Source organism: Curcuma longa, unplaced genomic scaffold, assembly GCF_044706935.1.
Source record: "Curcuma longa cultivar G26 ecotype Majalengka, Jawa Barat unplaced genomic scaffold, ITB_CL_G26_1.1 contig_21066, whole genome shotgun sequence".
Taxonomy (NCBI): domain Eukaryota; kingdom Viridiplantae; phylum Streptophyta; class Magnoliopsida; order Zingiberales; family Zingiberaceae; genus Curcuma; species Curcuma longa.
The window spans coordinates 1-13159 of NW_027431554.1; the positions used below are offsets into that span (position 1 = coordinate 1).

The following is a 13159-nucleotide window of genomic DNA, read 5'->3' on the forward strand; positions in this document are numbered from 1 at the left end:
ATCTCTGACGAAGATTGTCCAACAACCTTAACATAGAATCGTTCTATTGAGATGTCCACATAAGCGGTTGAGGTGCAACATACTCAGCACGTGACGACCTCCTTTGCCCCGATTGGAAATATTCCAATCAACCATGGGGAAAGGCTAAAGAAGTTCAGTGAACTTCAAGCGGTGGTAGTAGAAGATGCTCTTCTACTTGACTACATTGAATTTTGCTCGGTTATTGATCGAGAAACCTCCCAAGCCGGCTGAGGATGCGACTGATGTCCAGACCATCAGTGTAATGGAGGCATGGATTCATTCTGAGTTCCTATGCCAAAACTATATCCTCAACTGGTTTACCGAGTCACTATACACTGTGTATAGCACAAAGAGAATGACTAAGGAGCTGTGGGAGTCCTTGGACAAGATGTACAAGACGGAGGATACATGAGCTAAAAAGTTCATTGGTGAGGATACAGGTCAAGACAAGATGATTGATAAGTACAAGGCCAAATTGGAAATCAAAGATTATTGACAATGAGAAAAACTTAATTACTTTGATACATATTCTCCGGTATCAAGAATAACTTCTATTAGAGTGTTGTTTGCGATTGTCGCTCTATGAAAGCTGAAAATATATCAGATAGATATAAAGACAACCTTTCTAAATGACGATTTAGAAGAGGAAATTTACATGAAGTAACCTGAAGGGTTTTTTGCGCCAGGATTGAAAAACAAAGTTTGTAGACTTGAAACAACCACCAAAGCAGTGACATGAGAAATTTGATACTGCCACGAAGGAAAGTGGATTAAGATCAATGAATGTAATAAATGTGTTTACATAAAAGCTACAGAGAATGATTATGTCATCTTGTGCCTATATATAGATGACATACTTATCATTGAAAGTAATGATAAGATAATCAAATCCACTAAAGAGATGTTGAAATCAAGATTTGACATGAAAGACATGAGTTTAACTGATGTGATTCTAGGAATCGAGATTCTTAGAACATCAGAAGGAATTGTTCTAAGTCAGCCCTATTATGTGGACAAAATTCTTGAGAGATTTATCGTGGGTGATACTGTGTTGGTACGAACTTCGATAGATATAAGTCAACATCTATCGAAAAATCAAGGAGTATCTCTCAGATAGAGTACTCCAGGGTGATTGGAAGTCTGATGTCCCTGATGAATTGTACACAACCAAACTCAACCTACATAGTGAGTAAATTGAGTAGATATACGAGTAATCTCAGTGTTAAACACTAAAAAGGGATAAGGAGAGTACTGAAGTACCTGAGGTATACTTGTAATTATGGATTGCACTATTCAAGATATCCTGTTGTGATCGAAGGATATAATGATGTGAATTTGATATCTGATATGAAAAACTCTAAGTCTTCGAGTGGATATGTATTCACTTTGGGAGGTGGTGTCATTTCGTGAAAATCTTTTAAATAAATCATAATAATCAGATCCATGATGGAATCTGAGTTTGTAACTCTTGACAATGTGGTGAAGAGGTTGAATGACTACAATAATTCTTAGAAGATGTTCCAGGATGGGTGAAACTTGTGTCGGCAATATGCATACATTGCCATAGTCAATTGGTAATTGATCGAGTATAGAACCATCTGTATAATGGTAAGTCTAGACATATACGTCGTAGACACAATACCATTAAACAACTACTCTCAACGGGAATTATCACTGTTGACTATGTGAAGTCAAAGGGTAACCTAGCGTATCCACCAATCCAAGGGTTTAATAGAGAGTTAGTTGCAAGCTCATCGTGATGGATGAATTTGATACCGATGAGGAATGTTGGTGTAAAGGAAACCCAACCTATGCAGGCTGGAGATTCCAAAAACTAAGTTCAAAGGAACAACCTAATTGCACTTACTAAGTAGCTCACTGTGGGGGAACGACCAAAAAGGATGGAGGTTAAGCACACAACTTTTAATGATCTAGTAGAGCAATGTGGAATACTCTTGAGAGATCACCTATGTGGGAAAGAAGTGAGGTCGCTTGGAAAAGAATTGGAGGCACAATTCTTAGAACTTCTCACACAACCAAGTGTGTTCATAGCTATGAACGAACACGCCTATGAGAATTGAGTTGTATCAAGGAGAGCCCTGAGTGAAGTATGTCAATGCTTACACAAACGACAATACAGTTCAAGGACATCATGTCTACTATGAGCCAGTAAGCAAACATGTCTTCACAAAGGAAGGTTCAAAGGGTAAAACCTATCCGTCCTATACTGGACTTAACCATTGAATGCTATCACATACCCTGTTTTTATTCATGTGGGGGATTGTTGGAAATTTAAATGGAAACAAGAAGGGTGGCTGAAAGAGACTTCATTGTGCATGGGTTTGTAGTCCCACATTGAGAGTCTCATGGTTTTATTATTAGTTTATATTGCATCACATGCATTGATGTTATGAATATATGCATGGGGAGAGGCTTTCTTTCATGCGTGGGGTGCGCAGGAGGGTGCAAATCCAAGGCTCAGATTACATTGACCCAAGTTGACTCATGTGCAAGTATGACCTGCGCGCGTCGAATGCCGGACTTGCTGGGGCAAGTGAATGAATCAACATTTTGCCACTCGAATCAATTTTGCTATTTACTCAATTGCATAACGGATACATTAACTAATGTTAATAGCGTATCCAAAACCTCCCAGGCAAAAAGACTGACTACGGCTGATGTTTTGATCTGGGTGAGTAAAGATAGTAAATGATTATTAATTGGTCATTAAACGTTGCTTAAGGTCGGAGTTCCTATAAAAGAGGAGACGATGATCTTGAGCAAGGTGGGTGCAAGTAAATTATCTTCATCCACCTTCGTTCTCCAAAATTTTCCTCTCTGCTGTGTTTTTCGCTCGACAAAACCCGTGATAGCATTTGGGTACAATTTCAGTTCGCTGCGACCAACTTGTGCATGGTGGTGATCGTGGTCCATTGTTGTATCATGGGAAACAGACACCCCATCGTGACCTCAAGTACTATTGAAGGGGATGAATTTGTTTTAAGGAAACTGCGTCACACAGACCTTAATACTCGGTGACTAGGCAACTCGCCTTGACGACTCGACCTCACTTGGCTGACCTAGCACTCGACACTCGGCACTCGACACTCGACCTCAACACTTGGTTGACTTGACACTCGGCCTCGATACTCGGCACTCGGCTGACTCGGCACTCAACCTCGACACTCAGTTGACTCAATAGCTCAGCCTCGACAACTCGGCCATACAAGGCAACGATTTGCTCAGACTCAATAGCTCACCTAGATTACCAAGCAGTGCGAAGCTTGACAGCATTATCAACTTAGGTCATCTTAATAGATATGGTTGAATTTTGATTCTGTAATTTCAAATTCAGTAAATTTCCCTTATATCTTCGGCGAAGATTGTCCAACAATGATTTCCATCAAGAGAAGTAATCGCATAATTAAAGTGCTTCTTTAAAAATTTCTAAATAATTCTTGGTACTGTATTCTTCTGATCTCAAATTGCAAACTAGTTTAGTGGCTTTGTTCAAAAGCTATTGTGTTCTTATGAATCTTTATGTATGTTGGACTTGCTTTCATCTTTTTTGAGCAAAGATTTTTTTTGTAAATAATCTATTTGGCTTATCTTATAACATAGGCCATAGCATCTCCTTTCTGAAGCACATTTTGAATCTCTATTTTGTTGGGTTTTGTTTTCAATTTTTCCCCCCTCATCTAATCTACTCAGTGTATTATGCTGCACTTCTTTCATCTATGTTTTTTTTAAATCATGGGGCATCTCAGTGATGATTATGAAATGGCAGATGTGACTGAGGTATTATGTGAGTTGGAGCTTACAATTCGGAGGGTGAAGGTTTCCACAACACCAGATGGGACAGTCATGGACCTGTTCTTAATCACAGACACCCGGTTTCTATTCTTTCCAATATCTTCTAGCAAGACAATGTCTTATTTAATCTAGTATATTCAATTTCTTTTCACTCGTATGAACTGTAGTGAGTCTTGCGACAGCTAGTATTAGCTCCTGAAAAATTCTTGTCTGACTATTTCTTTTATAGAAAAAGAAAAAAACTTGCCTTGGTCAAAGTGGTCTGCTTGATAATTACTCATTGTAAGTGATCTTCGCATTCTGGGCTGCAAAAATAAACCTGATTTCACAAATCTTTTACCTGTTTTTACCAAGAGTTTCTATCAATGTTTCAGCCATTTTTCAAGACCTCTTGTTACTAGACTTTAGGATGCATACCTAATATTTATTCTTTAATGTCCTTTAGCATTTGTTTAGTAACATATTAAAAAAGGATGTTATAGTGTCAAGAATCGGTACTTAGTACTTCATAACATAGTTAAACAAATAGCACCAACATGATAGTGAGCATGGATCAGAACTCCTACAGTTTGGAAGTTTGTTAGTGCAAACTGTTTAACTATTGAGGGTAGAATGGACATGGAGCTGGAAAGGGTGAAAAAGTACAGGCTAAAAAATGAAAGGGAGGAGAACAACACCTGCTAAAATTGCGAGCTGTTGTTTCTGCAGCAACTTGCATCACCAAGTGAAAGTTTGGAAAGCTTTCATCCCTATTTTATTACCACTGACGAACAAGATTTAGTTAATAGTTGGTTCCGGGTCCATCTCTCTATCAGTGGGCTTCAAGAAAGTGAAACTAGCAAAGGGATGTATCAATACAAATAAAAACAATCATCCAAAACCTGTGCATTTTCTTTGATTGCATTGGATCTCACAAAGTTTTGGGCCACATTACCAGTTTTAGCTGTTGACTTAATTAAGTTCATCCACTCATCAGGAATTTGGATTGACAATCCTTTTTTTCTTTTTTCAAACATGGGTTCGACATTTATGGCGAAAGCTCCCTATTCTAAATGCACTACTATATAGTAGGTGTTTGGAGCCTCTTTCTGTTGACAATTAATCGTTGTCTTATTATTTCCATATATGAGTTATAGGTTGATTACCTGCATACTAATAAATATTTTTTGAGGTTAAGCTTCCATCCAATAACATGATTGTTAAGCTTGGATTTATTTCAGGGAACTTCTACACACAAAGAGCAGGAAGGAAGATGCATGCAATCGACTGAGAGCTGTTTTAGGAGATTCTTTGTGCAGTTGTGAGATTGAACTGGCAAGTGAAGAACTTGCTTCTTGTTTGCAAGCATCATCTTCTCTACCGCCTTCTATAACAGAGGATATGCTTACTTTAGAAATCCAGGATGAATCTTCCAGCCCTGTTCCTCAGTCCTCTTTTCTCTCAGTTTCAGTCGACAACTCTCTCAGCCATGCTCATTCACTTATTCAAATCCAATGTTATGACCACAAGGGCCTTCTCTACGACATCATGAGAACTCTCAAAGATTACAACATGCAGGTGAGAACTGTAAAAAGACAGGAGCAGGCCTGTGTCAGAAAATTTTCATTCATGGACATTATTTTATACTATAATTTTTTCTTCGCCTGTTATGTCTTGGTACTAAATGGAAAAAATTTATATTTCACTAGTCTTATTCAATTTCTGAGGATAAGAGATTTTGATTTCTAGTCGATCATGAAATCCTTGAGGTTTATAATAGTAGGAATTCACACAGTATCCATTTAATCTTGTTACTAAATTCAATTTCTGTAGATATTGGTGAATCTTCTTTCCTCTATATTCCTTTCTATTTCATTTTCATGATATTCATGTGTTTCAGTCTCTTTACGCGGAATTTTCTTAACAGATCTCATACGGGCGATTCAACTCAGAGGAAAATGGAAACTGCAATGTAGATTTGTTTGTGGTTCAAAATGATGGACAGAAGATTGTTGATCCAAACAAACAGGTTGCCCTTTGTTCTCGCTTGAGGATGGAACTTTCTAGTCCTCTGCGTGTGACTTTTATTAGCCGGGGTCCCGACATAGAACTTTTAGTAGCAAATCCAGTTGAAATATGCGGCAAGGGCCGGCCTCTTGTCTTCTATGATATCACTCATGCACTCAAACTGCTTGAGATAAGAATTTTTCTGGTATGCCTTTGAACTTCCAGGCTTGGCACTTCTTTGGCTTGTTAACTTCGCAAAATCACTGCAAGCTGATTTCATCAACTGATTCAATCACTAGAGTGGAACTATCATTGCTGAATTTTGATCATTTCAGGCGGAGATTGGCAGGCATGTCATCGGCGACAGAGAATGGGAAGTCTACAGAGTTCACCTTGGAGATGATCATGAGCTCTGCGCATCAAAGGACAAAATTGTCGATGGGGTCACAAAAATGTTAATGGGTTGGCACTAACCTTAACCCGAGCTTAAGTTTTACTGTAAATGAAAGCTCGCGTAACTACCGAACATCGAATAACATATAACCAATATGGTTCTCACTAATTCTAGTATGGTGACTCTAGGCAATAGGATACTTAGCCTGCCATCTAAAGTGGAAGTAGAAGACGAAAGCCTTAAAGGCTCAAAATTGTAACTGCTCTTTGAAGATCAAGAATTAGCTGACTTCGACTTGTTTATGTGTATCTTATGCTTACTTATGTATGTTGTTAGTCACTAATGTTTAAGTAAACCAGAGATTGGTTATGACTTTGAATGAGGAAATCAGTTCAAGTTTTGAAGATTAATGTTAACATGGAATGGCATTACTGTTTAAGTTGTTTTAAGTCTTGCTGATGATGTCTCCCTTATAGTGTAGATCGGCTTAAAACGCTTCACGTTTTGGTTTTCAGACCAATTCGACTGGTTCAATTTTGGGGTTTTCATTTGAACTCATCCAGTTTGAGCTGCCAATTGTGAGGTTTCTTTTTTATGATCCAGGTTCTAGCTGTCAATTTGGATTCGGTCTATTGGGTTAGTCAGTTGCATGCTGTCAAACAATTTAAGTAGGTTGGATTTAAGCGGGCTGGTCCATCCGAGCCTGTGACCCACGTAAGTCAGTCCTCGATGGACTTGGATTGATTCCCGGATTGAGAATTTTTTTTGTTTAAATTTAATGGGTTCGTGGATTTAACTCATCTAATTCGTAATTTAAATTTAAATTTTTTAATATATTTTTTATTTTTTAGCAGACTCATGAATTTAATTTACATAATTCATAATTTAAATGTAAAAATTTTAACTTTTATATATATTTTTATTTTTTGATGGGCTCGTGGATTGACCTGTCTAGTCCGCAACCCACTTTAAGTTAGGTTGAGTTAGAGATTTTTTAATTCGCCAAAATAGTGGGGCGTTCGCTCTATCATGAATTGACCTATTTGACCACACTAATTCAGTTATCCGAGCCTTAGCCTCAATTCGTCTATTGGATAAATTTAAAAATGTGAGTAACTTTTCATCTAATAGTCAATTCATATTTTTCATAACACTGAAAAAAATATTTTATAGTGTGTCATAATTGAGATTCGAACTTGTGACACTAAGATCTTCCGTTATATTTAAATCTTTTATTGTTTAAATTGTTATGTCTTAATGCCATTTAATTTTATTTTCTTAAAAAAATGAAATATGTTTGCACAAATAACAACATCAATAATACACTTGTACATATGACATCATTAATATTTGAAAATACGAGAGGTAAAATAAAAAATACGTAACTGCGGGGGCAAAACAAAACTCTATTAGAAAATGTTAAACCTTGGTGGCCATTTTGAAAATTGAACAAACTTCTGCTGCAAGCAGCGAGGAGGAAGCCTATAAAAACCGCCTCCGTGAACCCGAAGCTTCCCGAGGAAGGCGGTCAGTTATGTTGGAGCTGCGGCTGCCCCAGGCAGGGCTTCTGAAGAAGGTTCTCGATGCGATGCGGGAGCTGATCACCGACGCTAACTTCGACTGCTCCAGCTCCGGCGTCTCCCTCCAGGCCATGGATTCCACCCACGTCGCCCTCGTCGCCCTCCTCCTCCGCGCCGACTCCTTCGAACATTTCCGCTGCGACCGCAGCCGATCCATCGGCATGAACCTCAACTACCTCGTCAAGATCCTCCGATGCGCCGCCAACGACGACATCCTCACCCTCAAGGCCGACGACGACGCCGACACCGTCGCCTTCATCTTCGAGAACCCCAGTAAGTGATCGATCTGTATGTCTGTCTTTTAATCAACCATTGCTGCCTGTTTCTGCAATTCAATCCGAGCGCTTATGAGTGCTCTCTGCTGCCATTTTCCTTTGTATCTTGTGTTCTGCGATTGATTGAATTGAGCCTGGCGACTTGATCTCTGAAATTATTGCGCTATAATCTGAATCACAGAATCAGAAATACGCGATAGGAATGATGATCTTACTTTCTAATTGAGTGTGGATACTTTGCGATAGCTTTAAAGAAAAAAAGAGGTCAGACTTACGAGGGTCGTGGAACATTAATCAATTAACTCCGAATTTACTATGGTTTAGATTTTGAAGTTAAACATGAGTTTAATATAATTTGTCTGCTATGCAGTGGCGGACTGGTGAACTGTACATGAGATACTCTTTGTTGTTGAGATGTTTCTTAAAATTTGTGCAATTGTTAAACTTCTCCAATAAATCTGGTTAAGGAAATTTTTATTCTTTTTTCACTCCATATAATTGGCTCCAATTTGCAGTCTGATGCTTGTAGTCTAGTTGCCAAACCAGGAAAAATGTTCTAGTTTCAAGAGTTGTATATTCAGTAGATTTTGGCAAACTGATAATTTGAATTGTTGGAAGATAATCTACTGGACATATCTACATTGAATCCATTACTAATGGAATATGTAAAATATTCCAGTCCTTTACTATCCTTCCTATTGTAATTCTGTTAACGTTGTGTTGATTTACAGAACAGGATAAAATTACAGACTTTGAAATGAAGTTGATGGAGATCCAGAGTGAGCACTTAGATATTCCTGAAGCAGACTATCAAGCTATTATAAAGATGTCATCACAGGATTTTGCACGAATATGCAAAGATCTGAGTTCCATTGGCGACACTGGTAGGTCTTAGCTTATAATATTGTTGACTCTACCCATTGATCTATGTTACCTGGATTTGAATATGATGTATTGATCTTGGTGTTTGACAGCTGACAGATTGAATTCAATTTTTCTCATGAACTTTATTTCCTAAAGTGTGTATGGTCAATGGAGGTGTTGGTGGCTGGATTGTTGGATATCCAACATGGGTACAGGGGTAGATGAAGAGTTGCAGTATGAGTTATTGACAAAAGGGTAAAGGAATCTAAGGACCACATGATTAGGACATGTTATGTTTTGCATAGTTATTGTTAGCACCTCAATGAGCGTCCTTTAGTTTAAGCATTGTTCTTATTGTCATATTAGTTACTTATTCCAGTCTCACAGTGGGAGCCAATTTTATTTGAGGTTTGTATTGATATGGCTGGGAGCCAGGGGCTCCTGTCTCATTGCATTTCTGGAGGTGTTGGCTGGTTAGTTAGCTTGGTATCTTTATCGAACGGTTACCATGATTCTGAAACCGTTGTTTGGTAAATTGAACTATGATGGTCAACGTGGATCTATTCCACATAAGCTCAAGTCCTTACCTTTGACATAAATAAGGTTCTCACCTTACTATACTTTACTTTTTGTCATACTGAAAAACATTTAGGGATCAATTTCCTTGTATTTGAGCTTGACTTATTTAATTTCACATTTTGTATTACTATGTGGTAATAGGCAATATTTTCTTTTTACTCACCATATGAGCATCTTTAGTTTTAGTTATTCACCTTACTGTGATCTGTCCATAAATATAGCCGAACATATAGTGCACCTACTTTCTCATTACTACATAATAATCAATATAACTGGATGATGCTGAAAGGTTGTTGGACTCTTTTCGGTTATTTGAATTTTAAACTATGTAGCAAATTGTTCCTTAACCCAGCAGTCATGTTGTCATTATTTTAATGTCCATTACACTCTTTCCACCTTCCTAATCTTGTTTTTCACCCTCTTTGTAGTTGTGATTTCTGTAACAAAGGAAGGAGTGAAATTCTCTACTACAGGCGACATTGGGAGTGCAAATATTGTTTGCCGTCAGAACACTACTGTAGATAAAGTAAGGAAACAACAAATTTCTAGCTCTCTAAGAGTTCACTCAGTTTCTTATGTGGTTTGTTGTTTAGCCATTTCCATCCCCCTTTACAGTCCTATTATAACAATCTACTTATTGAAGATGCCTTCCTCATAACAAGTCAATTAAGTACTTGTTCATGGTAGAGATTGTCATACAAAGCAGTCAAATTGGAGGGCCATTGAGAATTATCTATTGAAAAATGATACGCTACATGAAAAATGTAATATGAAATTCAACATGACACACTCAATTGCATGGATGTGGGCCCCACTGCATGGATGTGGGACCCACTGCATAGAATGTGTCATGTTGAGTTTCATGTTACATTTTTCATGTAGTGTATTATTGCTCATAGTGTATTTACACACGGACTGAATCACAAATAGTTGCATGTACTTCACTTTATTTGATTGGATTAGGCTTTCAATCTCACTTTAAATTAGGAATCTCCCATCCAATAAGCATTTGCTTTTATTGTCATTCACTGTATGTCTTTGCTTCCACAATTAAGAGTTCTTCCATGAACTTTCTGTTGCATCACAATATAACGGAGATATAATTTTTTTAAAAAAAAACAGCATTGTAAAATTCTGGACTAATGCATGTTGTCTTTGCAGCCAGAGGAATCCATGATAATCGAAATGAATGATCCAGTTTCATTGACGTTTGCTCTTCGTTATCTGAATTCTTTTACAAAAGCAACACCCTTGTCGAACAGTGTTACAATCTGCATGTCTTCGGATCTTCCGGTGGTGGTTGAGTATAAGATTGCAGACATGGGGTATATCAGATACTACTTGGCTCCAAAGATAGAAGATGATCAAGCCTGACTATTTTCTGAAAATCAAGTTTTGACTTACGTGGGACGAAATCCTAAAAACATGTGAAGCATCATGGTGCTCATGCTCTCCTGTTTTAGCCATGGAGGTGAGGAGAAATAATCCTTTGGGTTGTATTCTCTTTGAAAAGGAGAGAAAAGAAGATAAAATAAATGGATGGAGCCAACCAACTTGATCTTTCTGTCAAACAATTTCTCCTATACCTGGTCTGATTAATTAGGTCTCTGATCTATTGTCCCTTCAAGGCTCAACCAGAGGGAGTAGGATTAGTATGCTGGCGATAATCTAATGGGGACTCAATGAGGGGTTGGACTATATAAAACCTTAAAAACAAAAGATTATTTAGTGGAAGAGACACTAGTGAACAAAAAAATAAGAGATGAGTAGGATGAAATCACTTATATTACCATTAATAAAACGGTAGGATTGCAATGAGTTTGTTGGTTGATTCTTTTAGTTTTTGTGCTAATCAAATTTGTTGGTCGAGCAGATCAAGAAGTTTGCAACACTCTTGAACCAAAAACAGATGGAAAACAAGAACAGAACTAGGAGAGAACTCATGCTGATTCGACTGGAACTTGGAAGATGGAGATTCTCTCGTGCAAAATCAAGGTGCACATAATGCTAAAACTCTGTACTTAATTTTGCAAATTACCTTCCATCCAAGTAAACACAATCTAAGTTAACTCGAGTGAAAGAAAAGAGAAACAAAATATATAATTCTTATACCTTTTACTGCTCGACCAGTTTCGTTCCAAGGTTTCCACCCAATAAACTCAACCTAAGAGTTGCACCAAACAAATTGCTCACCCATCTCAGTCCTCAATCATCATGAATCCTTCTGAGGTCTCCTTCGCAGTCATCGACCATGTAGAAATGGCAACTGCTTCAAGTGAAAAAAAATGGCTTGAAATGATCCTCTGAATCCATGCAGTTTGCTAACCATTTTCTCAAGCTAAATGGGGAAATCCAATCTTACAACGCCCATACACGACAATAAAACACAAACACGGGCTGCTATAGAGTAGAATGAAGTCATCATCCACAATAAACTGAGTATCAAATCCAACGTTACCAAATGAGATGCAACGAGTTCAACAAAGGCCACTAGCACAGTCCGAAAGAATATAAGGCTTTCTATTGGAGTGATGACTGTTTCCATCCCCCAAGTTCTTCCTCCCCCAAAGTCCAATGATCGATCTTCCTGCAAAGGATGCACAACATGTTGAACAAAGAAACATCATAGAAATCTTGAAGTGAGAATGGTAAGGTTCTCTATCTTTCACTGAGAAATAGAGATGAATTAGTGACAGTTATGCCGAAAACGTGCACAAGACTGGCTTGGAAAATTCTGTTATTGATATTGGAGATGTTTCGTACATTTCCACAAGATTGAGATTTGGGTTATATGAAGAATTAAAAATTTCCCCAGAAATTTTGCAATTTCCAGTCATTTTTCTGTTTTAGTTACTTCATCCAACATTTTGCTGCTTTTCATCAGATTCTTTTTTTCCCTTTTTGCAAAACTATCATCATTATCATCAAGCCAAATTTCAATACAAATCAAAATAGCCCTAAGTTCCTTCTATCCCTCCTCTCTAATATCATCATCTCTGTCTCTCTGGTGTCGGTTTACATAGACGAATTAATCAAATGAGCAAAACAAAATTTTGAATTAAAATATGCCATTCCATTTGATGTGGCAACATTTGTATATTTGGCAGGTTTAAGTTCTAAAAAGATAACTACGCTAAATTGAAGTTAGCATGTCTTGAGAAGTTACCGATGGGGTGAAAGTGAACCCGACTTTGATTTCTCCACGATATTCCTGATCTTTAACCACATTGTAAACAGTTGGTGGGAGATTTCCTTCAGCAAAAACTGTATCCAAGAGAATCCTGGAAATTTAAAGAATGACAACAATTACTAATTTGGTTATCCAAATAGAAGGAACTTATCTAGTTATGAAATAACTTATATCAATTATAGTGGTAAGCCTCCCTGATATTAGCAAAAACTAACCCCCATAGAAGATAATGTCACAGCCTACTATCAAGCACTTAAACTTGTCATAGTTTTCATGCAGTTTTACTTCTGGTAAAGGCGACTCACTTTGCTTCTCCTACAAAATCGTCACTTGAAAAAGTATCCTTGTCAAAAAGCTTAATGGTAAGGTCTGTGGTGCTGTCTGAAACAGTAAACACAAATGTCTCGTTCCATTCAGGTTCATTTCCTGCACCTGTATCCACAATTGGATTATCTAT

The 13159-nt window shown here is 37.7% G+C and overlaps 2 protein-coding genes and 1 pseudogene across 3 annotated transcripts; 2 read left to right on the forward strand and 1 right to left on the reverse strand.

Moving 5' to 3' along the window:
• Positions 1-3818: 3818 nt before the first annotated feature.
• On the forward strand, positions 3819-6520 carry LOC141817582 (ACT domain-containing protein ACR10-like). Its single transcript, XM_074705220.1, has 4 exons — positions 3819-3914; positions 5055-5391; positions 5741-6025; positions 6156-6520. Exons 1-4 carry the CDS (start codon positions 3886-3888, stop codon positions 6291-6293), a joined length of 789 nt encoding a protein of 262 aa, XP_074561321.1. The 5' UTR covers positions 3819-3885; the 3' UTR covers positions 6294-6520.
• Positions 6521-7748: 1228 nt separating this feature from the next.
• On the forward strand, positions 7749-11431 carry LOC141817581 (proliferating cell nuclear antigen-like). 2 transcript variants are annotated; one of them, XR_012600841.1, is made up of 5 exons: positions 7749-8067; positions 8801-8953; positions 9941-10038; positions 10674-10983; positions 11386-11431. XR_012600841.1 is itself a non-coding variant. In XM_074705219.1 (4 exons), the coding sequence occupies exons 1-4, from the start codon at positions 7749-7751 to the stop codon at positions 10884-10886; spliced, it is 783 nt and encodes a 260-aa protein (XP_074561320.1). In that variant the 3' UTR covers positions 10887-11056. The 2 variants fall into 2 exon arrangements, 1 of the variants encoding a protein (XP_074561320.1); XM_074705219.1 differs by lacking the exon at positions 11386-11431 and having other exon boundaries at positions 10674-11056.
• A 461-nt stretch (positions 11432-11892) lies between these two features.
• LOC141817580 (elicitor-responsive protein 3-like) lies at positions 11893-13153 on the reverse strand (annotated as a pseudogene).
• Positions 13154-13159: the final 6 nt, after the last annotated feature.